The 26,756-nt window shown below is 41.5% G+C and overlaps 2 protein-coding genes across 7 annotated transcripts; one reads left to right on the top strand and one right to left on the bottom strand.

The window, feature by feature from the left end:
- Positions 1–2,743: 2,743 nt before the first annotated feature.
- ube2e1 (ubiquitin-conjugating enzyme E2E 1) lies at positions 2,744–22,146 on the top strand. 6 transcript variants are annotated; one of them, XM_020606381.1, is made up of 6 exons: positions 2,744–2,851; positions 4,044–4,205; positions 5,165–5,215; positions 20,390–20,522; positions 21,038–21,185; positions 21,604–22,146. In XM_020606381.1, the coding sequence occupies exons 2-6, from the start codon at positions 4,051–4,053 to the stop codon at positions 21,699–21,701; spliced, it is 585 nt and encodes a 194-aa protein (XP_020462037.1). In that variant the 5' UTR covers positions 2,744–2,851; positions 4,044–4,050; the 3' UTR covers positions 21,702–22,146. The 6 variants fall into 6 exon arrangements, with proteins under 6 accessions (XP_020462037.1, XP_020462036.1, XP_020462039.1 ...); XM_020606380.1 differs by lacking the exon at positions 2,744–2,851 and adding an exon at positions 2,858–2,977; XM_020606383.1 differs by lacking the exon at positions 2,744–2,851 and adding an exon at positions 3,013–3,143.
- Positions 21,870–26,529, bottom strand: nkiras1 (NFKB inhibitor interacting Ras-like 1). Its single transcript, XM_020606388.1, has 4 exons — positions 26,418–26,529; positions 26,052–26,152; positions 24,877–25,118; positions 21,870–24,061 (listed from the first exon to the last, which is right to left on the bottom strand). Exons 2-4 carry the CDS (start codon positions 26,143–26,145, stop codon positions 23,819–23,821), a joined length of 579 nt encoding a protein of 192 aa, XP_020462044.1. The 5' UTR covers positions 26,146–26,152; positions 26,418–26,529; the 3' UTR covers positions 21,870–23,818.
- Positions 26,530–26,756: the final 227 nt, after the last annotated feature.

The following is a 26,756-nucleotide window of genomic DNA, read 5'->3' as shown; positions in this document are numbered from 1 at the left end:
GCAGCTGTGTCCAGAGCAGGGGGGTGATATTTTGCTGTGGTTGTCGACCCCCGGCTGTTACAAAATCTGTAAACTGGAGCAACAACAGCAAAATTTGTTATGGTTGACACATTGGAGGGGGAAGGGGGAGTCCTCATTCTTCCTCTGCCCTTGTTTGTTTTTCCTTCCTCCTTCGCATGCTGCCAGAGGAAGAGTCTCACAGAGCAAGAGAAGTCACAGATGCATGAATAGTAGTCTAATATATTATTTGCACTGAGAGGTAAAAGATCAATATCAGTGGAAAGGCCAGGGTTGGTCTGTGAATAAACAAGCACTTGGTCTACATAATAATGTGTATTATGGAGGCATAATGTGTTGGAGTGGAACCGTGTTTGTGTGTCCACTGTGAGCTGTCAGTTTGCTCGTTAACACACACACACACACACACACACACACAAACAAACCCCTTCATATAAACAAATTACAGGTGCCTTAAGGTGGCACGTGTATTATTACATAATGTTGTTGGGGCCCCAAGTTAAAAATCTGTTTTTAAGCCCTTTACTAGGTCAGTTTATTTTATGCTTTTATGGTACATATTCCTAAAAAGATCTGTGAAACTGACTGCTTACTACTAATACAGAAAGTACTACACAGAGTACAATATTTACTACATGTAGAGCAGAAAAAACAGTGGATCAATATTAGTTCATATTAGCTGCGGATTGTCTATTTCCTCAACATCTTTTTTCTAGTAAAATTAAAAATAATAATTTTAAAAACCAACAAAAACAAACTGTCTTTATTCAGTGCTACTTTATCACTCCTATTCATCAGAAAGGAGATGGCTATTATGGAATAATGATGTTGGAGAGGAAACAAAGCCAGAGCAGGGAAATATAACAAGTTCAGTCCAAAAGTCCCAGACCAGTGAGTTATGGAAGAGAGAGGAACACTATATAATTCTTCATGGGATTAGCCTGTTTTCAAAGAATTAAAAGGAAGATGTTCCTGGTGAGGTTAATGCTCTTATAAAGATTACAAATGAATTACCATGTGTTTTGTCTCATGAAGAAATGTTAGTTCTCATTCCCCTGCCAGCTCTCCAGAAACTTCCCTTGGTAGGAGCTCCACTCAGCCCAGGGGAGTTTGCCACATGCTTGGACAATTCTAATAAAGTGCTACTTTATTGCTCTATACAGATATCATAACAACCACTTTGTTTAATGTTTATTTAACCACCAACACATTCCAGATGTCAGGATCCTTTATCAAATGGTGTAATGGTCTTTTAAACCTGTCACTCACATCTTGGTCACACTGTTTTAGTGGTGGGTAGTAACTCAGGCTACAACAGTAGCCCCATTTTATTACCTCCCAGCAACGTTGGCCAAGTAATTCACACAATGTTGTGTTTAATATGTAATGGGATTTATTTACCATCTATATATGTCTTAGACTGTATACAATTTTACCAGCAGAACTGGTTGAGAGTCTTTATGTTATAACTGTTCTTATTTAATTTGAGCAAAATCATTAGGCCACAGGCGTTTTAAATATTGTTTCTACTTAGGAGTCCTAGCCAGAGGAGAACCTAACCCTCAGCCTTCAACACTTAACATTACCAACACTGACTAACATCTGCTGCAGGGCTGCAGTAGGACAAGTGTCAAGTAACAGGCAGCTAGTGAAGATGAAAGTCAGTATTAGCCCTCCTTCAAAAAGGTCTGGTCCGTTATCGCTTCCTTTTTCAAAAACAACCGCGTTTGGCTTCAGTTAAATATAATCTGGCTCATTTTGTGTAATGTTGTAATATGTTATTACACGACTGTTTCTATTTGGCATCACCGACACGCTATCAAAAACTGAAGAAGCTGGGTGACAATGTCAGGACGTCTGTCTGCTCCTGGATCAACACTTCCGGCGAGAAGAGGCACGCGTCCAGCAGTAGCGTCAAATTCTTGTCAATTGTTAAGGATATTACCCCGGAAACTTGACAATTGAACCCTACAAAATAAAAGAGCCAACTCGCACTTCACGACTGCAGCTGTTGACCCCTGACATAGACTACACCCATGGACAGTGGCTACACGGAGAGTCACCCAACCACTGATGACACTCTAGACAAGGCCAGCGTCAATAGTTTTAGTCTGAATAAAGATATACATTTTAGAAAATTACATTTTAATTTAAAATTTCACCATGCCTCAAGCAACACTTAGGAGAACATAGAGGAGTAGGCTACACTATGAACACCACCAATAATAAAAATAACAACTATTTTTACAATCATTGTCATTGCCGTCATCATCAAAATTCATTTTATGGTACTGGCTTAAACCTGAAACTTTTTCTACAACCACGCACCATCCTGAAGTCATATGACAATGTATGACAATGCCTTCATTCATAGCGCATAAGAGGTCATTGAATGGTTTGATGCATATGGAAATTATGTAAATCATACGCTGTGGCCTTTGCAGTCACCAGATCTTAACCCAGTTAAACACTAGAGTCCAGACTTGTAGAATCAACAATAAGGTGCACTGAAGCTGGTGCACATAGTGCTCCAGCACCTTACCAAGACAAGTTATGTTGGTTTCTTCCTTTCATCTATCTGTATGTTGTTCTTGTACTTCATTTTACTTGAATGACACTGCAGTGTGTCTGCATATGACCAATTTTTCCTTCTTTGCCAACTGCCATGAAACACCAAGGGGAAGAAGCAAAATGTGGCCAATTATCTTATCGTGCTTTTAATTGCACAGTATTGACCGGAAGTGTAGTTTCTCTCCATTGTAGGTGCTTTGGTGCGTCCAGGCGGCGGAGGCACACACACACACAGGCTGTGCACGCACATACACGAAGAAAGGTACCACATACTTAATGTTTGTATTACATTGTAACGGTTTGTGTCATTTGAGTGGTTTAGGGGCTGTTGGGACTGTCAGCGGATGTGTGTTGCCTTCAGAGGAGATCTAAGGAGTCGGTCCATCCTGTGAGTGGCTGCACTGAGATCAGCTACATGTCGACGGATATAGCTTTAAAAATGCGAGGAAACCCTTGAAGCAAACTTCGTGTTGTATTTGTTTTGCATGCCATCATTTTGGTCTGACGCGTTGGAAACGGCTGACAGCGCTGTAGCCCCTCGTTGACTTGTTTAGGTGAAAGTTTCATTCGCCTGGAAATTGTTGAGATGTAGTGTTGGGGTTCCCTGCCGACTGCGACATCGCCCCGTCGATGTATTTCTGCTTTTTCATTTGGACTTACTCGAAGTCGACCGAGAGCAGGGGTCTGCTGTGCGGTCGTGTGTTGCTCCGTGCTGTCAGGCAGGACTAGGCCTTTAGCCGAACTCTTTCACCAGATGATTTCCTTTGTCGCAGCCCGACAAGGCTAAAAATAACGCCCGACTGCAAACATTAGCTCAGGTCAGAATTCAACGTTACGAACGGAGAAAACGCTCCATCGATATGCGCCATAAGTTGCGCCCATACATGCACACAGCGGCCATTTAAACTGATGGAACCAGTTTACCCGGGTCAACGTCGAGTCCAGGCCTGGTAATTAAAACGACGGAAGCGTTTATGGAGTCTTGATTGCACCGTGGGTTCGCGGCTTCACTCTTTAGCCGTTTGCGTGGCTCATAGAGAAAAACCATACGCAGATTTCCATTGGAAGTCTTTACATTCAAAGTAACGCGCTTATCGGCGGCAGTTTCCACTTAATAAAACACGAAGTGGGCTGTAGAGGAATTGGAAGGACTTGTCTTACGTTCAGCGTACAGGTGTAACACTACACTGCTGTGAGGTTAAGAAAACCTGAGGTTTGGTTCACACAACTCACTGCCATTTTAATATATTGTATAGGTAACTGCAGTTCATTGAATTATGAATGTATTGGATAAATGCAGAATTTAATTGTGCAGCCGTAAGATTTTTTTCCCACAGCTATAATAATGTGGCCTTAAGCATTGACCTGTCACAGTTTTTAAACTGACTTTATTAGAGCAGTGGCAGTTTGCATTGTGTACCTATCGAAATCTTCTGTTCCTGTTTGTTCCCTAGGCTCGGTATGTCGGATGAAGATTCCCGTGCCAGCACCAGCTCTTCCTCCTCTTCATCCTCAACTCATCAGCTGCAGCAGCAGGAGGCCAACCCCCCAAAGAAACGAGAAAGCAAAGCCAGCATGAGCAAGACCTCTAAACTCCTCTCTACTAGTGCTAAGAGGTGCTCTTACCCATGGGTAGAACAAGGAGTTTGGTGCGGGAGGGGGGACCTTTTTTGACAGCAGGAGAAAGATTGGCTGAGTTTTCAACGTGATACATTTCAATAAGTTTCAATTACTTGCTTTGATACTATGATGCTTTATAGTTTTATTTAACTGTGGCCAGAGTGAGTGATTTTAAAGGCGGCTTGTTGTTCCCAGACGTGGTTGTCTCTTTGGGGACGGTGTATCACCTTTCTTAACAGCTGAAAACAAAGTCAGGAGTTTGCCGACCCTGAAAATGACAAGGCAATCTGAATTCTAGTGCATGATTTAGAAAAGCCCTGAACAGCATCACTCAAAAATCAGACCAGTTTAGCTTTTTTTAGTTTGTGAATTTTAAAGAGAGTTCTTGACTGTCCTGTTCAACATATGACACTTCCTCAGTCACGAGGCAGGTTTCTGTAAGGTTTCATGACACTTCTGTCACAACAGTATTTTAGTTTAAATGTTAGAAACCTTGAGGATCATAGCAGATTTTGGCTCTTTTCCATCAGGTTCTGTCTGGGTTTTGGGTTTGGATTTACAGCCTTTGAGCTTAGCTTTTGACATACAGTGGGTACGGAAAGTATTCAGACCCCCTTAAATTTTTCACTCTTTGTTATATTGCAGCCATATACTAAAATCATTTAAGTTCATTTTTTTCCTCATTAATGTACACACAGCACCCCATATTGACAGAAAAACACAGAATGTATGACATTTTTGCAGATTTATTAAAAAAGAAAAACTGAAATATCACATGGTCATAAGTATTCAGACCCTTTGCTCAGTATTTAGTAGAATCACCCTTTTGAGCTAATACAGCCATGAGTCTTTTTGGGAATGATGCAACAAGTTTTTCACACCTGCATTTGGGGAAAATTTGAAGGGGGTTGAATACTTTCTGTACCCACTGTATGCCTTCTGTTTGCCTCCGCAGAATACAGAAAGAATTGGCTGACATTACACTGGACCCACCACCAAACTGCAGGTAAGTGAATCAATGTGTACTGTCACCTTATTAGAAACATCTGAATTGGTGTGTGTGTGTGTGTGTGTGTGTTTCAGTGGCAGTTGTTTATATTTAGCCTGTTATGTGCACATAATGCAAGTAGTCTTTCATGTAGGCATCTTGAATGCAAAGGCTGTGAAGCCCCCTCTTACTCTGTGTGCCGGAAAAGAAAAAAGCTATTTTTGCCTTGCGTGTCTAGTCAGTAAAAAGAGGAAAAATATTAAGGTAGTGAGACTGAATTGTCTGCTTCATAAAGCTAAAGCTGCTTTCTGTTTTCCGGTCTTTCGATTTTTCAGGGCATGATAGATGGAATACAAGGCTCACCATTCATCACTTACTTTCTTAGAAGTCAGAGCTAATATTGCTTTATATAGCTCTTTTCACTGTTTATTCACAGTCTGGTTTGCTTCTTCTTTTAACAAATAGTTCTGACAAAACTGAGCCATTGTTAGACTGTTTTATTAGGTCCAAATGTTTTTAATAAGAAAAATAATACAACAATTAGAGATGATTGGGCTTTTGTTTTGGTTAGATGAAGAAGTATGAAAGTATACTAACATAAAAGACACAGTCTCAGTGAGGTGCTAAGCCACGACGTGCCACCACAACAGCTTCAGTGCTTGATGAACACCATTCTTTCAAAAGATGTTCCCTCGTGGTGGTGTGATGACGGTGGTGGTCTGACACAGTCCAAAGTCTTCCATAGGTGTTCAGCTGGGTTGAGATCTGACTGTAAAGGCCACACCATATGATTCACATCATTTTCATACCCCTCAAACCATTCTGTGATCACGTGTGCTCTGTGGATGGGAACATTGTCCTCCTGGAAGGGACCACTCATGCAGGCAGGAGGCAGGACATGATGTGGTTGTGTAGCCAGTTTGTAATTTGGTCATAAACAACTGAGTCTCTTGCTGTACCTCAAATTTGTCTGATAATTTCAACACCGTCTCTCAACAATAATAGTTCCAAAATCCTGTCATGTCTGCAGTCGGATATTTTCACTGGTGTCTTCACCACTTCACTTCTTTTTCACCAGGGGATGTTTGTATTTTTCTGGTTTTGCATCACTCGCGTGATAAAATGTCGTGCACTAGCTCTGCACAGGGCTTTAGCGTGTGCTAACAGGCTGCAGGAGGTGACAGGCTTAGTGTGCAGCAAATTTACTCAACTATGCTAATCAGTGTTCTGTGAGTTGGATAAACACCAAAAAAAGAAACTTGCCTGTTGTCTGGTTAATGTGCTCTGTGCCTTATGGTGTCTGGAGTGGGTTTTATCAAAGAAGAAACACCACTTTATAAAATCAACTACAGATGCATCAGTGCCGATACAGCATCGGGTCCAATACCACCCTCTAGTTCTTCTCGTTCTTGTAAAAGTTGTCCTACCGGTGTCAGCGTTACATTAACCTCATGCTGGCTGAGCCGGTCATTAGGCAGCAGAGAATAATTTTCAGCGGTTCGGGAATATTTTAAGATAAGCAGGGACAGCAGAAGTAAAGCTGTCTGCAAGCTCAGCTTCTCTGTTTTGTGTGCGTGTGCGCGCACCCCTTCCTCCCCGTTCAGTGCAGACTCACAGACATGAGGTTGCATTTTACACAGACATAAACACTTGATAGGTGCAACAAAACCAACAGTAATGGAGAGAGTAATTAAGAAACAGAACAACAACAAATTTGCAGAATGCCCCTCCCTCCACACCTCACACAGACATGCAGGCAAGAGGTTGCATTTTACACTGACGTCAACAATCAATATGTGCAACAAAGCCAACAGCAATAGAGTAATTAAATTAGCAACTTTTGAAGAAACAGAACAACAACAACAAACTTTCAGAAATGTGATGTCTCCACTGTCCCTGTGGTCAAAATGCCTGGTCCCATTCATTCCACTAAATCCACCCCAGTACTCATTTTGCTGGTTGTAGTAAACAGGAAGAAAACAAATGCTAACTTTGTGTAGTTAACAGACGTCTAATGAGCTCTGTGTATGAAAGTGTGTTGAATCCTTCTGAACTTGGAGGCTGAGACCAGCAGCTACTCTGCAGCAGAGCAGGTTTGTGTCCAGCAGAAAGGAGAGAGTGAGGCCACAAACAGTAGCCAGCTTAACATAATGTAGCCTTGTTAAATTAAACATTTAAATTGCCAAACGTGATAATATGAGCTCCTAAACTGTGACGTTTTGGTCACTGAGTTGTGAAATCCTTACATCCTAACACAGGGTCGCACTGCCAGAGGTTAAAATCCACTGTATCACAATATGCTGGGTAGCAGGTTACAGACAGTCAGTTACATGTTATTCAGTAGGAATGGTGGCAGTGCTGTGTTTGTTATCACAGGAAGTTTTCAGGTAATTTGCACAGCCTCCTGTTACATAGGATACTCTATTTAATCACTATCAGAAAGTCAATCCAATGAAATGTAACAGTTTCTACTATAAAAACTACAATTACCATAGAAGTGCAGTGATTTTAGAGACATTCTATCATTAAGTACTTGGTATCGGTGAATACTCAAATAGAAGTACTCGTACTTAAAAAGTGGTATCAGTGCATTCCTAAAATTGCCACTTGGATGTCTTTTTGCTGTTTAAAGACACTGAGAGGTGTGCTTTGCTCTATGTTAACAAATTTGTTGATCACCTTGTGTCTGTTTCTGACAGGTTTAATAAGCGGATGGCTTTCTAGAGGGCAGGTGTGAATGACAGGCCTGTTAATCATATGTATCATGAACATCACCACCTTAAGAACTCTGATTTGTACCTCCAGGAATCGGTTCTGTGAAGCAGCTCCTGTCCCTGTGTTAAGCTAATGTTAATCTTGGTATTAGCATTAGCTTAAGCAGCAAAGTGCAGAGCACTCATTAGGGTTTGTTGGTCATGAAGTTTTTCCATTAACACTAACTGGTATAACCCCACATTTAAGTTATATTTGAATAATATTTGGTGATAATAAATTCAAATACAGTTTGTCTTCCTAAAGAAAACTCTCCATGTTTACCTAAGAGTTGACTTTTGTCTGACTGACTGGTTTTAAAGAGAGAAGCCTGTAAGGTCCTCACCAGCAACAAGCTGTATTATTTTATCTGGCTGTATTTGTGTAAGATAAAATTGTGATTGTTTGAGACAAACAGACCTGCACTTACTAGGCCTTTTTCACAGCAGAAATTTTAAGATGCTAGGAACAGGTACAAGTGTAAGTAATAAGATGAATGATAGCTGAATTCCATTTAGCTGCTTCAGTTGCCGGGTCCTAACATTTGCCATCCTAGCTCACTGTCATGGTTTAGTGGGACTTGTAAATAGAACAGAGTCATTGTGAATGTAATTGCTGTAGTAATGCTTGTGCTGTTCCTGCTATGCCAAGTCCCAAGTCTGCTGTGAAAAAGGCCTATTGCAGTATTACCAAAATCACAATTTGATATTGTTCCTCAAATCAGTCTGCCCTAGGCCTTGCTTGTAAGTTAAGGTTCATAGAGTGGAGCACAAAAGGACCTCAGTATTGACACATTCAGGCCCAGGTTAGTGTACCTAGTGAGGGCTAATAAAAACTATGACACAACTTTTTGTTGGCATTCTTTTTGAGGGCTAATAAAAACTATGACACAACGTTTTGTTGGCATTCTTTTTTTTCTTTTTTCTTTCAGACAAGCTTGGCAGGTTTAGACACGTGTCATGAAAGAGGATTGTCACCATGTGTTACACTTGCTCGAGCTGCTACAAGATTAACGTGCTGTACGCTGCAGATTTGTTTTTCACGGTACATCTGAGAGACGGAATCTGTTCTGGTGAGCATTATGAATCCGCTGTTTGTAATGCAGACCAGGGTGGGATAAATTCCAGTGTGGCATTTAAGCAAAGCCTTTGCACTCTTGTATTGACACACCCTTACTACAGTAAGAACCGTAAACTGTATTTAAAAACGTATGACGTGCCACTATGTAAAATTGAAGCCAAAACATCGGGGGAAACGGGTGGCCATGTTGCTTGTGGTTGCATTTTGCAACCAGATGATGTGCGCTAGTGCCCAGAGGTGGAGCTGAGGCATCAAGCCGCAATTCAAAACTGTCTAGTCTTTCCAAATGAACCCCTTTTTTAAACCATCAAATAACTTATGATGAACAAACTTATAAGAAAAGTTACCACTTGTACACAAATCATTGTGATAATATCTATCTAGATTAACAAATCACCTTTGGAAAAATATACTTTACTCATGTACCATCCCCTAACATGGATGAGGTATGATTTATGACCTATACTGCAACCAGCCATCAAGTCGCAGTGGCTTGATTTCTGGGAGCTGTCACGTCATCCATCCGTACAGTCTGAGAGTAACATGATCAGAGGAAGGAAATAAGGTTCAGGAATACCTGAATGCCTTTTTGAAGCCATTTCTAACAGCTCAGGTATCATGAGGTGATGACAGGTCTGTTGTTGGTTGTTGGCAATGAAGTGGGCGAGGTGTGTGTATGAACTACATGTCATAATGTCTAGACCTTAAAGGCAAGATGATTGCATGGCAGGAAGCTCAAAACCACAAGTTACACAGCTGAGACCCAGAACAGGCATTTAGACTCTGGCCACAGAGGAGCTTCAGGCTTCACCAAGAGCTGTTTCATTCATCACTTCTCAGTCTGTGTGTCTGTCATGTCAACTTTAGGAGAATGAGCACTGTAGCTGTACCCCCAATCCCCCTGTATTGTTGTGGATTAACTCTTTACACTGAGGCCCGTTCTTTACTGTGATAGCTCAGTGAGAACACGTTTGATGAATGCAGCATGGTTGACAGATTTTGTTGCCTTATAGAAGGGACATTGTGATCCTTTGGCTTTAAAATATGAAGCTAAGTGGTAGGAATACAAGACGTGGCGAGGGTTAAAGCCCTGGTTAAGCATTTTGGGCAAGACCAAATCAAGTCTCAGGTCAGTCGAGACAAATTCAAGCAGTTTCAAGTCGGTCAAGACCTGCCCGACTCAAGTTAGGTGTCAGTGTTTAGTTTTTTTTTGTTTTGTTTGTTTGTTTGTTTTTTCACACAATTGAGAACACGTCCTTTCAATGCTCAGGTCTGTAAATTAAATACTCAAACAAAACAAGCTCGACTGAAGGTGTAGCTACAATCACATTTGTGCTTGTCAAGTCCAGTGTTTAGGGCGGCTAATCTCACGTCCGTGCTGTTCCAGTTGACATGTGAGAGCAACTTTGTGAAATCTCGGCTTGTCACTCCTCAGTGGGTGTCATAGATTGCACAAGAAATGTATCCTTCAGTGACTGATTTTAAAGCTTTGGAGACCAAAGAGAGCAAAGATGTAAGACCTAATTTCCACAGTGAGCCTGCTGCTGTAGCTCACCTCTATAAGCCAACCAGTTGTGAATACAGTATGGCCAGGAATGATGCAAAATAGATTGCAAGCACCATTTGAGTACGGTACCTGTGCTCTAGCCAAAGCTTGTTTTTGGTGCATTTTCAAAACTGAGCGTACCATACCAGCAGGTACTGTGTGTATCTACAGCCTGATGTCATTCCTCTGTGCCACAGGGCTTCATTGTTGTTTAGAAACCATTACAAACAGATCAGTGAGCCACACTGTTACACTAAGAGACATGTTCCTTCATTACTTTGAACAGTACACTGTCCTGTTGTCTCAGATACCTTCTATAGAGCCAATTGTGTATTAATCCACCACTGGAAATAATCCCCAATGTTGTCTCAGATACCTTCTATAGAGCCCATTGTGTTTTAATCCACCACCGGAAATAATCCCCAGTAAATACACTATTTACTCCTGTTTGCGTCACATTTGATTAAAAACTACAGTGTCAAGCTGTTTAGGTGATGAGTGAGTCTTTTTTTTTTTTTTTTTAATGAAAGTATCAATTTTAATGATGTATGTCTTCATTAGCAACTAATTAGTCTGAGACAGGGCAGCAGAGTCAGAAGGTGTTGAGAGATGGACTTGGTTTGTGTCTCCATTTGATTTGTTAAAATAAGGCTAATGTAAAATAACATCTTATTGTTAAAGTCAAGTCTCAGGTCCATGTGTTTGTGATGTAAAGTCTCAGCTGTGGGAATAAGTGGTCAGACAGGCCAAAATGAAGTTAGTAAATGCAGTCATTTAACTTTTCTGCATCTGATGTCTTAACTTGATGTGAAATTTGCAGGAAGGAAAGTCAGATGTTGTGCAGCTTTGGATTGTTTCCTGATTTATCACAGTGACATTTTCTTTCTGACTGAGCTGTGCTTCAGCTCTCCTGGAAGATGATGGGGATGTGTTTTCAGACATCTCTCTTCATTTGTTGACACCCAGGTTCGCAAGACCTTGTTCTCATTTAGCCAAGTTACTCAAAGAACCAGATGGTTCATAGTTGGCATAAAGTGCTCCGAACATACAGTATGTAGAAACCCACGTTCAAGCCTGGAAAATCCCCCCCTCCGTTGGTTCAATGGTCGTACAATCTCCTCTGACGTCTTCTCTCTCTCATCTATGTTGCATTAATTTCAGTAAAAGTAATAGTAAATAAGTAAGATCAATACAACATAGGAACATAAACATCAGTGCGCAAGTATAAATGCTCACAGCGGCTTGACGTAGAATCAACACAGAACCATAAATCAAGCTTTACCCTGACTAGTTTCCCTTATCAGTGCCTCTCTCTTGTAGCAAACTTTGTTTTATGAGCACTGTAAGGCGCAGTCTTTCATCTGTCATTTATCAAAATCTACGCCACACAGGGAATGCCATGCAGGCCCTCCCCTTTTTCTGCAGCCTCGTTGCCACTGAAGTGTGAAGTGCAGACATCACAGGCCTGCACCCCCCCCGCCCTGTGTTGCTTTCATTCACCATGTTTTATTCCTTTTTCCTCTTGCCCAGCTGTTTTATTTATTGCTTGCCTCTTGACAGTCACTCTTTATTCTCTTTATTTTGCACTGCCTTGTGTCCTCCTGCACTCTCGTTCACCACATCTCCTGTTAAGATGTTGCACTCAGGTGTCAGACAGATTCCTGACATTCTAGGGCTGGTTAGGTTAGAAGCTGTTTACAGTAGGGGAATGAGTGCAAAGTAGTAGGGCTGGATACATGTTCAGTGGGAACTGTTTGGAAATCAATATTTATATCTTTTGTGCATTTTGCATTGTCTTTATCATTCAGTCTGCCTGGTCTGGTATGAGCCATCCGAGCTGCACGTGAGCCCTCTGTTCAGTAACTGATGTGAGCAGCAGTCACAGTCCCGCCCCGCCACCCCCCACACCTCTGCAGTGTTTTACTAACTTGCATGTTTGAGACTGCTGAGGTTTTCTCAACAGCTTCTTCATGCCTATAAAAAGCCTCCTCCCTGGAGAGGAAATGGCTGGCCTGTATACCGCTGTTATTTCGGAAAGCCCTGAAATCTGTGCTGGGCTCCTGCTGCTGCCGCAAGGGAAGGAGGCGTTTGATTTTTATCTCCCATCAGCTACAGGTAGGGCTGAGCATTGAACCTGAATACCTTTTTGTCCCAGCAGAAATGTGTGTAGAACTGAGAATCCAAAACTGTGAAGACCTGAAAGTAGATGTGTGTCTGGTCAGATTTATAATCTTTCAGTCTCTGATCAGAAAGGTCCTGCTTTATTTTGTTAAATGAAAATAAATGTGTCTAGGTTATTTTACACGTATGTAAATTCCTAACAGTCTTTTAGGAAGATTCTGCCGTGTGATCTGGCAGTAATTCTTGGTAAAATAGTCAGCGTTAAAATAATTGTATCACTGCAGAGCAGGTCATCTGGTCTGGCAAAGTTGGAAGTTGTACTGTGATTTTTCATCATCATGCAAATATGAAAAATGAAGTTTCCAAAGATGGATAAAAGATATTGGGCTGAAATTCCCCCTTGTTTTAAAAAAAAAAAATTACATTATGTTGTATGTTGACTTTGATGTTATGAGTTTAGCACCTGCTCATACAAGAAGGGGACATCACAACTAGTTGGATGAAGGATGGACAATGTGAGTACCATTTACAGATTCGATTAGAAGCAGCTATAAACAGCAGCTGTTTTGATTGAGAGTTGCTTTGTTTATAGCTTATACTTCTGCAGTCCAGCTCTTCTTTTCCCTTCCTGAATGGCAAATACAGACACCATCACCTGCTGGTAGGGGGAGTTCTTAGTATCACGCAGGCACAGAGTGCACGTACTAGGCTGTGTGGTGTGTTCAAGTCCCACTTTTTCAACCTGACTGGCCCAGATGAAGCCGGGGTGAGGCGCCGCAGAGGTCAGCCTTCATCGCCGCTGGTTCTTTCACGTCAACTTGACTCTGCCCTTATTTACAGCTTGATTGGACAATACCGTGCCCAGTCACTGGCAGTTTAGCAGTACAATTAGTACATTAACATATTTCAAGCTGATTTATTTAGCTGGCTAGTGACTCAGTCTTTTACAGGCTTTGAATAGAATCACATTGTGATATTATGCTGTACCATACCTATGATTCAGAGCCAGTAAATGATTTCGAATTGATGTTTTATGCATTTTGAAGATGGAATTCATAATTTAACTCTGCTGAACAAAAATTTTTATTAGAGATTTTACTTCCAAAAGGTTTTTGTTCAGTTAAAAGCTGTGGCTCCTGGTTTGCTAAATTGCTTGGTGGGCTATTATGACTGGCTAGCACTAGCATGTAGCTTGTAGATGCTCACTGTGCTAACTAGTCACAGTGTTTTCATGCTATACTTCCACCTACACCAACTATTTTTTTATTATGTTGGGGTTATTTTATACCTTTATAAGTTAATAGTAGGGAAGTTACAGAAAATGATGGGAGTTAGAAATGGGTGATAACATGCAAGAAAGGCACAAAGCCCCACACAAACCAAATACATTGTGACTTGTGCACAACTTCTAGGGCGCCCCATTACTGTGTGTGGATTTTGCAAGGGCACTTTGGAAGATTTCACTGTACTAATGTTGTAGTCAAGACCACTTAAACCAAGACCAAGTTGAGACAAAGACCACAGTTTTATTTATTTTGTTATACTACACAGCCTTATGTTGGTTTGCTGTTTACTTGACCCTTGCATGGGGATATGTACATACACATGTACCAGAGTCAAATTCCTCGAGTGTCCGACACACCTGGCCAATAAAGCAGATTCTGATTCTGACAGTGCATCAGGACCGAGACAAGGCGAAGACTTTTAGGGGTTGAGACTGAGTCAAAGCCCAGACCAGACCAGTGCAGGTAAACTGATAGCATTGGTTCATCTGAGCTTCAGTGACACTTATAATACTCTATAGGGGTGAAGTTATTGAACATTTTCCCAATAAGATTTCCCAAAATTATGTAAAGTCTTTTATTGGTGGTGCGGTATAACCAACAAGAGATTCTTTACTGTGATGACTCTACACTGTAAGAGTGAAGTTATTGAATATATTTACCAATAAACATTCCTCAAAATTGGTCTCACAGCCAGCTGCACAGAGACCACTTGTCCAGTGAGTATATATGTGGCTAAAGCTTGTTTTTATGAAAATTGGGTTATAGCTTGTTTTTTACTTCACTGTGGGTGGAAAGAGGCCTCATTTCTGTTTTAACAATGTTTTGCTATAAGTTATTGATCTGAGAACTTAGAATCTGTGAATATCATTGGAACTTTACCATAGTCCATCTTTCCAGGATAAAGCAACTTAATTCAGTACATTAGAATCTTTATTAGCTAGGTTACAAAGTTCTTCAGCTGTAAAATAGGCCACAATTCTTTTATCTTCCATCTGCTGCTGTTAAGATATTAATCCAGTCTGGGTGTAACTACCATCCTGACAGTACAGAGGGATATCCAGTCAGTTGTTTGATTAGTTTGATGATCAATCACACAAACATTTGTCCAACCACTGGTTGTTGATTAGCAGGTCACCCCTGTTGCCAACTTGTTTCTGTTTGAGATCAAGCCACCTTTTTGTTTTGGTTTTTTTTTTCTTTTTCTCCTCAACATGTAACTCTCTTCATTGTTTTTGATCCATCCTGATGTGTTGTCTACTTTGTATTCATTCAGCTTACGCGCTCTGCAAAAGAGCAAGTGTTTAGGCTACATGGTAGGGAAAACCTTGGTAATGGAGTTAACAAATAAAACAGACACTTTACCCACAGTTATGGTCTTGACTGGTCTTGAAATAAAGTCCTGAGTCCACTTTGTCCGACACAAGACTGCTGGGTAAAAATGCGGTCGATTTCAAGACGAGACCAAGACCGATCTGGAGTACTACAGCTTTTGCAGTTCTTAATGATTAGTGGGAGATACTGTCCCCATCAAAAAAACCCTTTATCTTCCACTTGGTATTGCAGTAAATGTGTTTTTCTACTCTGCAGCTCATAATTACAGTCGGAGTAGTTCAGTGTGACTGTAGCTTAACGCCTAGGCATTTAACAAGCCAGTGTTACTTTGTGACGCTGTACATTACCCCCTGACTCCTTATGTTACTTCATGTTGTGATTTGATTCACAATACGGAGAGGAGTATTCTGTATTCTAGTATTTCTGTTCTGCTGTGCTGCAGGAGTCAAGTAAATAAACTGCTGTGTGCCTGTTTGAAAGGTTAAAGTCTTAAGGGGAAAGAAATGACAGCTGAAATGTCAGCACTCTTCTTTCGGTGCATGTGTACACAGAGGTTGCAGAAGAAGCCCTGCTGATATTGAAGTGAACGACAACAGTGACAGCATGGCATATTAGTGGCTCGCACAAAGCACTGGGTGGCCTTTGTGTGCACTGGGGGCAGGCGGGGAGCGAGCCCCGGCTCCTTCTGTGGCTCGTCTGTGAATGTGAGACGCCTCTGTTGTTGGGTGATAGAAACCTCAGTCGGGTCCATTCAGTGGGAAATGATACAATATTTCTTCTCGGCAAAGCAGCGGATCCTGACTGAGCTCTTCCGGTGGGATGGGGAACATGTATATTAGCAGTAGTATCCCAGGGTAGGGTTCCCCTGCAGGAATACTTGTAACACTGTGTAACCAAAGTGGGTTCCTCTCATGGACATGGTGTCTTTCTAAGAGGGGGGTGCTTTCTCTGTTGTTTTCACATCTGGACAGCACACTGTGGCTATTACATGGAAGCAGTTTCTATTATAGGACCTAAAAAATCCATACATTTTCTACATGTATAATCTTTATATACCACATGTCAGGGTTTTCCAGTCTTGGGGTTAGGACCCACAGGGGGGCACAGTATTGCAATACTGACTGATTAATTAGTTCTAGCTCAATCTGATGAGAAATATAGGTTAGGGTGAGGTGTCGGTGGAGGCCAACAGTTCATTTTGATCCCACAACCCCCATGCAGGGTAATTCAGCCTTGCTGATGGCTAGTAGAGCTTAGCCAAATTCCTGATTCTACAGACTTTTTTGTAGATAGTTCTATAGTTTTCGGAAACAGTACATGGGGAGCTGCAGCTCTTGAAAGGAGTGTATGAGCTTTAGGAATCTGGATTGGTTTTATCTTGTGACTCTTTGCTGTGGTGTGTTCACTAACGAACTTCACGTGACACTTAAGAATGAAAGCTAAGTGTTTGATTTAGCAGCCCTACTGGAGACGGAAGGTATTTAGCCTCTTCTGTTTGATAGTTTTGATTATTGTCAAACTATGAGAGTAGTCTACAGACTGGTGATGGCCATGCTGTTCTGTCAGTCACATTCCTAAAAGTGGTATTTTTCATGTGGATGTGCACCTCTGCTCTGTGTTGCAATAGAGTAGGTAGAGCAAAGCAGCCGCATCAGGAGGTCAGATTATTACCTGCCATTTACATCTCGTCTTTACTCAGAATAGACGGCGTGCCATGTGCTTGACAGTGTGTTTTTTAGGCTAGTTTTTTTGTTTTTGTTTTTGTTTTTGTTTTTTTTTTACAGTTGCTGTCTAGGTTTTTTTTATTTGTTTTTATGTACAGTATTCCAGTGGATTTCTGTACAGTCTTTTGTATGTACAATTTTCCACAGAAACAAGTCTTTCATGTTTACCCCACAAACATGCTTAAGGGCCATAGTTACAGTTTGCCATTTCATTTTTAAATGATGAGGGGCAGTTTGGAGCACTTCATCAGGCAGGCAATTACATGAAAACCTGTTCACCATTAAAACACCACTAGAAGCTGTTGTTGACTTAGTGCTGTTGAATCAAGGCTCCTGTGAAGCGGCTTTAGTCCTCCACCCTGCTACTGTTCATCTTCATCTCCACAGGCAAAGGAAGCTGTCTTTTTCTGTCTATCACTTCTCACCCTGTTGGTATAATGACTCACACAGGCCATTGCACTTTATTGTTTTAATGAAGTACCAATAAGATGACATAGAATCAGTTTGGAAGGATTTCTGGCTGCAGCACACTAGAAATCTGTTGATTATATAGACATTGTAGTCATTTAGCAGATGCTAAATAAGATGGAATAAGCTTCAGCCCATAGAAGAGTGACAAAAGCAGAATGAAGTGTAGGGCTCAGAGGTCAAAGGTTGGGACAGTGGTATACAGTTAAACCCCAATCTTGAGGTGGGGACACTGTGTGAAATACAGGGTGGGCCTCAGGACCCTTGTTGGACACCAGAAAACTTCAGTTTTTTGGTTTTTCATAATTATTTGTGTATATGATAAAAGGTATTGGCATATAACTGTACAGTTGTTGATTTTTAACCCATTTAAAAATAACAAATTACATGTTGGTTATACCACTGGCCATTAAAGGCCATTTAAGGAGTGGATAACTTATAGGGCTTTCTCTGTGGCACACACAAGCAGTTGTCAGTTTATTCTCTGGCAAAGACGAGTGCTACCAAATACACTTCCACAGTAGTAGATACAGAGCTGCTCTGATGGGGAGGAGACAAGCGAAGGTGCCCGTGATAGTAACCTTACAGAGGGTTGGACTTGGACACGCCCGAGCTCGAAGCCAGGAGAGGAAATCTTTCAGGTTCTGTGTGCTGAGAAGTTCAAAGTTTGGCACAAAGACAAAGTAACTAGTGGAGACCTGTAAAAAGATCCTAGGTGCATGATGTGTTTTAAATGTAGTAGTTCTGCTTTATCTGAAAATCATGTAACAAAAATGGCTTTGTACAAAGTATAAGTATGCAGTAGTGTAGGGTGCTGTGTATTCTGTCAATACCAGGAACCGATTCCTCTACCGAACCCAAGTCCTTGCTTCGCCAATGGGAGAACAAAAATCGAACACCTCTTACATTTATTACAGATTTTTTTTTTTTTTTAGATTGATTTTTGGCCATGTGTTTTGGTAGATGCACTATATTGTCAAAAGTATTCGCTCACCTGTCTTTACATGAACTTGAGTAACAACAGATTCTTAACCCATAGGGTTTAATATGATGTTGGCCCACCCTTTGCAGCTATAACAGCTTCAACTCTTCTGCGAAGGCTGTCCACAAGGTTTAGGAGTGTGTTAATGGGAATTTTTGACCATTCTTCCAGAAGCACATTTGTGAGGTCAGACACTGATGTTGGACGAGAAGGCCTGGATTGCAGTCTCTGCTCTAATTCATCCCAGAGGTGTTCTATTGGGTTGAGGTCAGGACTCTGTGCAGGCCAGTCAAGTTCTTCCACACCAAACTCACTCATCCATGTCTTTATGGACCTTGCTTTGTGCACCTGCGCACAGTCATGTTGGAACAGGAACGGGCCATCCCCAGACTGTTCCGCAAAGTTAGGAGCATGAAATTGTCCAAAATGTCTTGGTATGCTGAGGCATTAAGAGTTCATTTCACTGGAACTAAGGGGCCAAGCCCAGCTCCTGAGAAACAACCCAACATCATAATCCCCCCTCCACCAAACTTTACACTTGGCACAATGCAGTCAGACAAGTTCTGTTCTCCTGGCAACTGCCAAACCCAGACTTGTCCATGGGATTGCCAGACAGAGAAGCATGATTCGTCACTCCAGAGAACATGTCTCCACTGCTTTAGAGTCTAGTGGCGGCGTGCTTTACACCACTGCATCTGATGCTTTGCATTGCACTGGGTGATGTAAGGCTTGGATGCAGCTGCTCGACCATGGAACCCCATTCCATGAAGCTCTCTACACACTGTTCTTGAGCTAATCTGAAGGCTACATGAAGTTTGGAGGTCTGTAGCTACTGACTCTGCAGAAAGTTGGTGACCTTTGTGCACTATGCGTCTCAGCATCCACTGACCCTGCTCTGTGATTTTATGTGGCCTACCACTTCATGGCTGAGTTGCTGTCATTCCCAGTCGCTTTCACTTTGTTATAATACCACTAACAGTTGACTGTGGAATATTTAGTAGCGAGGAAATTTCACAACTGGACTTATTGCACAGGTGGCATCCTATCACGGTACCACGCTGGAATTCACTGAGCCCCTGAGAGCGACCCATTCTTTCACAAATGTTTGTGGAAGTGGTCTGCATGGCTAGATGCTTGATTATATACACCTGTAACCATGGAAGTGATTGGAACACCTGAATTCAATGATTTGGATGGGTGAGTGAATACTTTTGTCAATATAGTGTACTTCAGGGATGTTCAACATTTTGGGAAATGCACTTACTTGCATCCTTTGCTGACTTTCTTGGCCTGACCCTGAAGCTTTCTGGAGTCATCTTCTTCACTGTGAGGTTATCAGGCAGTCAGTGACATTATCACATGTATAATTGATGCATTAAACAATTTGGAGCATACTGGCTTTAGAGGTGCTGGCATGTGGATTTTGTTACCTTTGGAGAGAACCAAGTTGGCTGTATCCTTGTTTCCATTCTTATTGCTAAGCTAAGTTAATCAGCTGCTGGCTATAGCTTCATATTTAACAGGCACAAAAGAGTGGTATCAATCTTCTAACTTTTTGAAAAGAAACTAAGCATATTTCCCAAATGTATAACCTTCGTTATGTGAGGCTGTTAGTGGCCTGGTGTGGAGGAAGATGTACTGGAAGATTCTGGTCCCGAGATGAGGTTGACAAACACAGTAAACATGCAGACAGGACGATTAAAGCTCAATCAGGCTTAGAGGGAAGGCTTTACATCAAATACTGAAGATTCTTCTTTTAAATGTACAAATCAGTCACACAACCATTGCAATAATACATTTTGTGACACACGAGTTACTTCAGTTGTTTTTAGCTGTGATTAACGTCTGGTTTTGTAGCATCCATGTGTTAATTCAGAATAAATATTTCCTGTATACCACCAGCGCTGGTCCCAAAGGAGACAACATCTATGAGTGGAGGTCGACCATCCTTGGCCCTCCGGGCTCTGTGTACGAGGGAGGAGTGTTTTTCCTGGACATCGCCTTCACACCAGACTACCCCTTCAAACCACCCAAGGTGCAACTCTTACTTTAGTTGTTTGCATCCAGCCAAGTCCATCTTGCCAACTATGCTTTGATGGCTCTTTTAGAGAGATCTCATTTTCCTATTTTGTCACTAGAGGGCACACTTGCCCTGTGGAAAGCAGCTAAATGACTACGGCTCATACTGACCTATCAAATATGTGGGATCACTCGGCCCTCATGCTTGTTTCTCTCCTTTTAAAGAGGAGCTGTCCTGTCCATTCAAATATGTAGAAAAGTACTGTGACCTCATGTTTCCAAACCTTCACACTTCATAAAATGACACAAGGGCCTTTCAAAAACACGAGGCACTGCTTGTCATTTTCAGAGCAGCACTTTGCCACTGTCACATCCACAGTGGATCTGTGATGGAATAAGGTTGTCCAGGCCAGTTTCCACCAGATAAAATTACACATACTGCTCATTTTTTTCCCTGTGGAGTTTGTTATAAAAGACATAAGCACATGTATTAAAGCTGCAGATTATAGGCCCACCCTTTCTGTTGTCAAGGTGACGTTCCGTACGAGGATCTACCACTGTAACATCAACAGCCAGGGGGTGATCTGTCTGGACATCCTGAAGGACAACTGGAGTCCTGCCCTCACCATCTCCAAGGTCCTGCTGTCTATCTGCTCCCTGCTCACGGACTGCAACCCTGGTGAGAGCTACAGCACACACTGAAGCCTAGTTAGAGTATCTGCTCATTAACCATCAGGACAAAATAACGGCACCTATCAGCGGAACACTACAGTTCACCAGCACCACACACAGCAGCCTTGTAAAAGGCTCATACAGTTGAGAAAGAGGTTGTTGTAGGTCCTGCATTAGTTTCTGCTTGTTTTTCTGGCCTGTCTTAACTCTGTTCATCTTTTACTTCACATGTAATATTTTTTTACACAGTACGCTTTGTCACTCCCAAATTAGACACTTGGACTGAGCGCTGCAGGAAAGACCCAGATGACACTAATGACTAATAGTTGAGGTTCAGTGCAGCAAAGTGTTTTGACAGGTCAACAGATTTCTGAGTGGGAAAAAACCTAACGTAGAATTAGTCACTGTGTTTTACCTGTTCACAGCCGACCCTCTGGTGGGAAGCATCGCCACACAGTACACCACAAACAGACCCGAACACGACAGGATAGCCAAACAATGGACCAAGCGCTACGCCACATAATCAACGGATGTTGGCAGGACAATGCACAGATGTGGGGGTGGGTGGAGACAGGTGGATTTTTATCTCAGACTTGAAGTCTTAACTCCTGACTGTTTATTGTATTTTTTAAGTTATATCTGGCCCACATGTAATCAAATCTGGCAATAATGCATTTAGTGTTTCCTTTTCTTTTTTTTTAGCTTGTGCTTGAAGATGGACATTGATCCTTAACTGCTAGATGAAATGTGTCACAGCATGATTCCTAGTCAATTAGGTCGGTGTAAATTTCACATGCATAAAAACTCCAGTTGCTGTTTGCTTCCCCCTCCAACCCCCTGGTCTTTGAAAGGGTGATTTACACATGTAGACAAGTTTAGATGTGGATGGATATCGGTTGTGATTCGTGTTCTGTACTGATGAAAAGCTGTTTGTTTTTCCCTTAAAAAATTAAACATGCCCAACTGAAGCATCTGACTTTCTTTGATTAAAAAAAAAAGGTTTAGTTCATATTCACTTCACCATACCACCAAAATAAAGGATATAATATGAAGAGGCTACATTTTATTCAGTGCATCTTAAGACAGTTACAGTGCACAGAGTAATTTAAGGTTAGCATGTTCACTACCTCTGTTCTATTAGCAGCGCATGAAACGTTACTCTCAAACATGAAGGACACAAAAACAGTACAGCTCATTGTTCACATTGTCTCTGTTCTCAAAAGTCAAGGAATGACAAAAATAAATTTGTTAAAAAATAAACACATTTCTACTATAAAGGGTTGCGCACACACACTTAACAAATAGCCCTATTGGATTATATAGGCAGGACGACACACAGGAGTGCAGCTACTGCCAGACATTATAAAATCATACAACACAAAAGTAAAGGCCTAAGTACCTTGAATATTATTGCTGCCAGGCCATACTTTAATACAGGAGATGGACTGGACAAAGGCTAGCGGAGTCTTGCCCGCCACTAATTAATGCTGCATTCACATCAGACAGGAAATAACATTTTAGGTACAAGACTTCCTTCTGAAAATACTGTTAGTCTACAGCATTCATGAGCTACTGGGGAAGTCAGCATTTGATGCCAGAGCTTATAGGACAGCGTCGGCTTTATCTGGCTGTAAAGGATGAATTACAACATGTATCTTGACAAGGTCAATATTTCTGTAAATACAGCTTAGCTAGCTTAACGTAAGCAGTGGGAGCAAGCTAACCTGATTCTCTCTAAAGTTCAAAAACCTGATGTTTAATACTTCTAAGGTTTACCAAAAAACATTAAGAGTTACAAATCATACTGTCCATTTTATTCGGTACACCTGTATAGTCTCACACAATCCAATTCAACTTTCCAGTCAGTTTTTTAATGTTCCTGTGGCATTCATTTTGTTGACACTTTCATAGTTGAGGCCATAGTAGCACATTTTCAACAACAAAAACCATGTAAAGGTAGAACATAGGGCAGGGTTGTTGTATTGAACTGCAATAGGTGGTACAGGTGTACCTAATGAAGTGGCCACTGAGTGTATGCTGGAACTATTTCTTGACAAGCATCAGTTCACAGATGCACCTAACATTTCTGGGTAGTGTCTTCAGCTGCAGCCTGGATTGCCAGATATGGTCAGTGAGCAAAGTTTTTGGCATATCTATAGGTTTGGTGCCCAAAATTGGCAACCTCACAATGATGACAGTCTGAAAAGCTACACCACAATGCTTTGCCAAGAAAGAGCTACAACATGCAACTCCCTCTACAACCATTTAAAACATAAAATCACAATTTTTTTCCCAAACTCGTCATCACCACCACAACCTGTGCTCAATAACTGTATCTGGCAAACAAATAGTTTACGGCAGTGCAGAGTAGATGGATATCTTGTTTGTCAAGAACACTTTCAGCAGTTATCTACCACACATATATTTGTGCTGATCTTCTCATCACACTTTCAAAAAGAAATTGTCAGTGTAAAAGTTAAACTACTCCTACAAAGTTATGTTAAAACTGTATACAAGTGAATGCATAAGTGTAAAATGGCCAGATGTACCCAGCAGCATCCGTCCTGCTGGCTGTTCCCATATGAGATGAATGCGGCTTGTCATTAAGACACAAAGTAGAGATGGGAGTTGGGTTAGGGTTCAGATGTCGTTGGAAGGGGTGCCCTTGCTTTTGCGCCCTGGCAGAGGGAAGGAAGACTTGCTCTGAGGCTGTGTGAGGCGGCTGGTCAGCTGAGTGAAGGGCTCAATGAGTGAGTTGCGTTCGGCGACACTCACCTCCCACAGCTTCACCTTCTCGCCTCGTGCCCATTGTTGGGCCACCTCCTGGTCCACCTGGCGACGCTCCCAAAGGTCTGTCTTATTCCCCAGCACTATGACTGTCACCTGAGAAAACAGCAGACACACCTGAACTGACAGTCCTCAGTACATGAACCAAACGCTACGGTAGTAAACTATGCATATGCTGTATGACGAAACAAACTGGGAGCTTAGCCTCCATGATTTCAAAAGCCACTGGATAGCGTACAACTTAGTACATATCAAACTCTTTTTATAGTCCCTCAAGACATACTGGAGCCACATACTGTACTTTGACCTGTACAGAGGGATGGTATTCTTGAAGGTATTTGTTGTTGAGATATCCAAAGTAATCCTGCGCTGTTGATTTTAATTTCTTTTTTGCTGGATGGAGTTTAGTGATTACAGCCTCCTCTCTGCTGCATGTGGCACCTGTTACGGAGTCCGACAGGCATCGGGGAAGAAAGGTGCACACACATTGCATTTTTTTTTCTCCAATACCGGTAATAAGCAAATGTGCATGGTATGATAACCATCAATTTTCATACCATGGTATACTGTGAACCCGGTATACCGCTACCATCTCTTTTCATGTGTGACCTGTATTGATGAGTTTCCTGGGAGTGAAGGTTTCCCTGTATACACTGCAGGTATATAGGTTTTTTTATTCATTCATGCCAGACATCCTGAAAGTTCATGCATGCTAGTATGCAAAGAGGCATAAAGAAATTAACTTATAATAATTATTTTACTGGATTAAAGCAAGTCACTTAATCTCTAAATACTGACAATGGCCATACAGTATATTGGCTATTATGACATCGCACATTCGTGGTTGAATGTTTGCTATATGATCTATAGGCAAAAAGCACATATGGTTATTAAAGTGTATTTTGAAATACCTCTTTTTTATCTCTGGATTTGTCTATTTCCTTCTTTACAACGTCCACCTTCTTGAACGACTCCAGGCTGTCGATGCTATAGACAAGTACGAAGCCATCTGCCACTGAGTAGTAGTGCTTGGGGAGGTCTTGTCCGTCATGCAGGCCCTTGGTGTCATAGAGCCTCAGCTGTTCCTTCACACCACGGTCAGTTTCCACTGAGGCCACATACACATCCTCTTGTGTCTCATTGGACTCAGAGCCTGGAAAAACACAAATATAACCAATTCAGAAAATACTACAGCCTTTGATCCAACCGTAAACATACCAATAAAACTGTATTACAACTGAATTGTCTGAAATAGTAAAATTATGATGATGGGAGGCCCTGAAAACTGTGGATGTATCCTATAATTTCAGTTAACCAAGGTGCATTATACACTTAATCACTCATTAAGTATTTAGACTCTTCATTCAGCATGTTGTAGCAGCCCCTTTGGCAGCAATTGCAGCTGCAAGTCTTCTTGGATATGTCTATACATTCTTCATGATGGACTCTCTCAAGCTCTGTCAGATTGGATAGGAGGTTTCAGTGAACTGCCATTCTCAGGTCTCTACTCAGATGGGTTCAAGGCTGGGCCAGTCGGGCACAGTCAGACTTGTTCTGAAGTCACTCCAGTGTTGTTTTGGCTGTACACTTCAGGTCATTGTCATGTTGAAATGTGAACTGTCGCCCCAGTCTGAGTTTGTGTGATGTCCCTGTATTTGGCTGTGTCCATATGCCCCCAGTTCTTTTCAGTCTCCCTGTGCCTGCTGCTGAGAAGCCCCCCAGTAGCATGATGCAGCCAACTCTAGAAAGCGTCAGGGTTGTGCTGAGCTTCAAGACACATCAGAAGGATAATTAAAACAAACAGAATGCACCTGACCAGAAACTGGAGTGCCACGGCAAAGGCTCGGAATACTCTCGAGAGTAAGAGATTTCAGTTTTCGATTCTTCATTTATTTCCAGACACCTCTATGACCATGTATTCGCTTTGTCATCATGAGTGATTACGTGTATACTGATGGGTAGAAATAGCAACTGTAGCCATTCAAAACTGAATCCACAAAAAATAAAATGTTCAAAAGGCGGTGTGAATACTTTCTCTGTATGTATACGTGTCACCGCACCACATCACTCCACGTGCATTTCTTACCTACTTTGTGATTTCCATACAGCAGCTGTTCCAAAATGGCAGTTTTCCCAACAGCTGCCTGGCCACACACCACAACTTTACAGCCTTTTCCCATTTCGAGCCTACGATTCATCAACACGAAACGTAACACTTTTAATAATCTCTAACATATCTTAGGCTTGCTATAATAACGAACAAGAGCTTCTCTTAAACACCCAAAACCAACTCTGCTTCTGTTCTTAGCACTGACTCGCGATCACAGCGTTTTCTTTAGCCTAACTAATTAGTTAACAGGTTAGCCGTAGCAACTAATGCTGCGTATTATAACGTATGAAAACTAGTCCAGTTCTGAATACACTTTACTTGTTTTGTTGTAAAGGTTCTTACCAAAATCAGATGTACAAAATAGCTAGCTAGCTATTAAATGTAACACTACATCCATCCTGCTTCGTTAAGACGTTGACCAGACTTATCCTGTCACTGCGCATGCGCTACTGAGGAACTTCCTCATCGTTGCTACGGCAGCTTGACAAATATTTTATAATAAACCTTATGTTCATAGTTATTTGTTAAATATATTCACAAGTGTAAATATATTAACAGCAAATCTCTCATGGCTGTTTACATAAATGACATTAAAGATACTTGGAAAGTATTAAATGTTTTTTAAAAAAGCCAAAACTGTTAAAATAATACACTTATTTGAAGTTTACTTTATTGACCTTT

This window comes from Monopterus albus, unplaced genomic scaffold (genome assembly GCF_001952655.1).
Source record: "Monopterus albus unplaced genomic scaffold, M_albus_1.0 scaffold77.1, whole genome shotgun sequence".
Taxonomy (NCBI): Eukaryota; Metazoa; Chordata; class Actinopteri; order Synbranchiformes; family Synbranchidae; genus Monopterus; species Monopterus albus.
This window is presented reverse-complemented; position numbering and strand designations above follow the sequence as displayed.

Coding starts and splice junctions, on each gene's coding strand:
- nkiras1 (XM_020606388.1), bottom strand. CDS start 26,145: ATGGGAAAAGGCTGTAAAGTTGTGGTGTGTGGCCAGGCAGCTGTTGGG. Junction 25,119..26,051: donor GTATGGAAATCACAAAGTAG/GTAAGAAATGCA, acceptor GTGTTTTTCCAG/GCTCTGAGTCCAATGAGACA. Junction 24,062..24,876: donor AATCCAGAGATAAAAAAGAG/GTATTTCAAAAT, acceptor CTGTTTTCTCAG/GTGACAGTCATAGTGCTGGG.
- ube2e1 (XM_020606380.1), top strand. CDS start 2,934: ATGTGTGTTGCCTTCAGAGGAGATCTAAGGAGTCGGTCCATCCT. Junction 5,216..20,389: donor GACCCACCACCAAACTGCAG/GTAAGTGAATCA, acceptor GTATACCACCAG/CGCTGGTCCCAAAGGAGACA. Junction 21,186..21,603: donor GCTCACGGACTGCAACCCTG/GTGAGAGCTACA, acceptor ACCTGTTCACAG/CCGACCCTCTGGTGGGAAGC.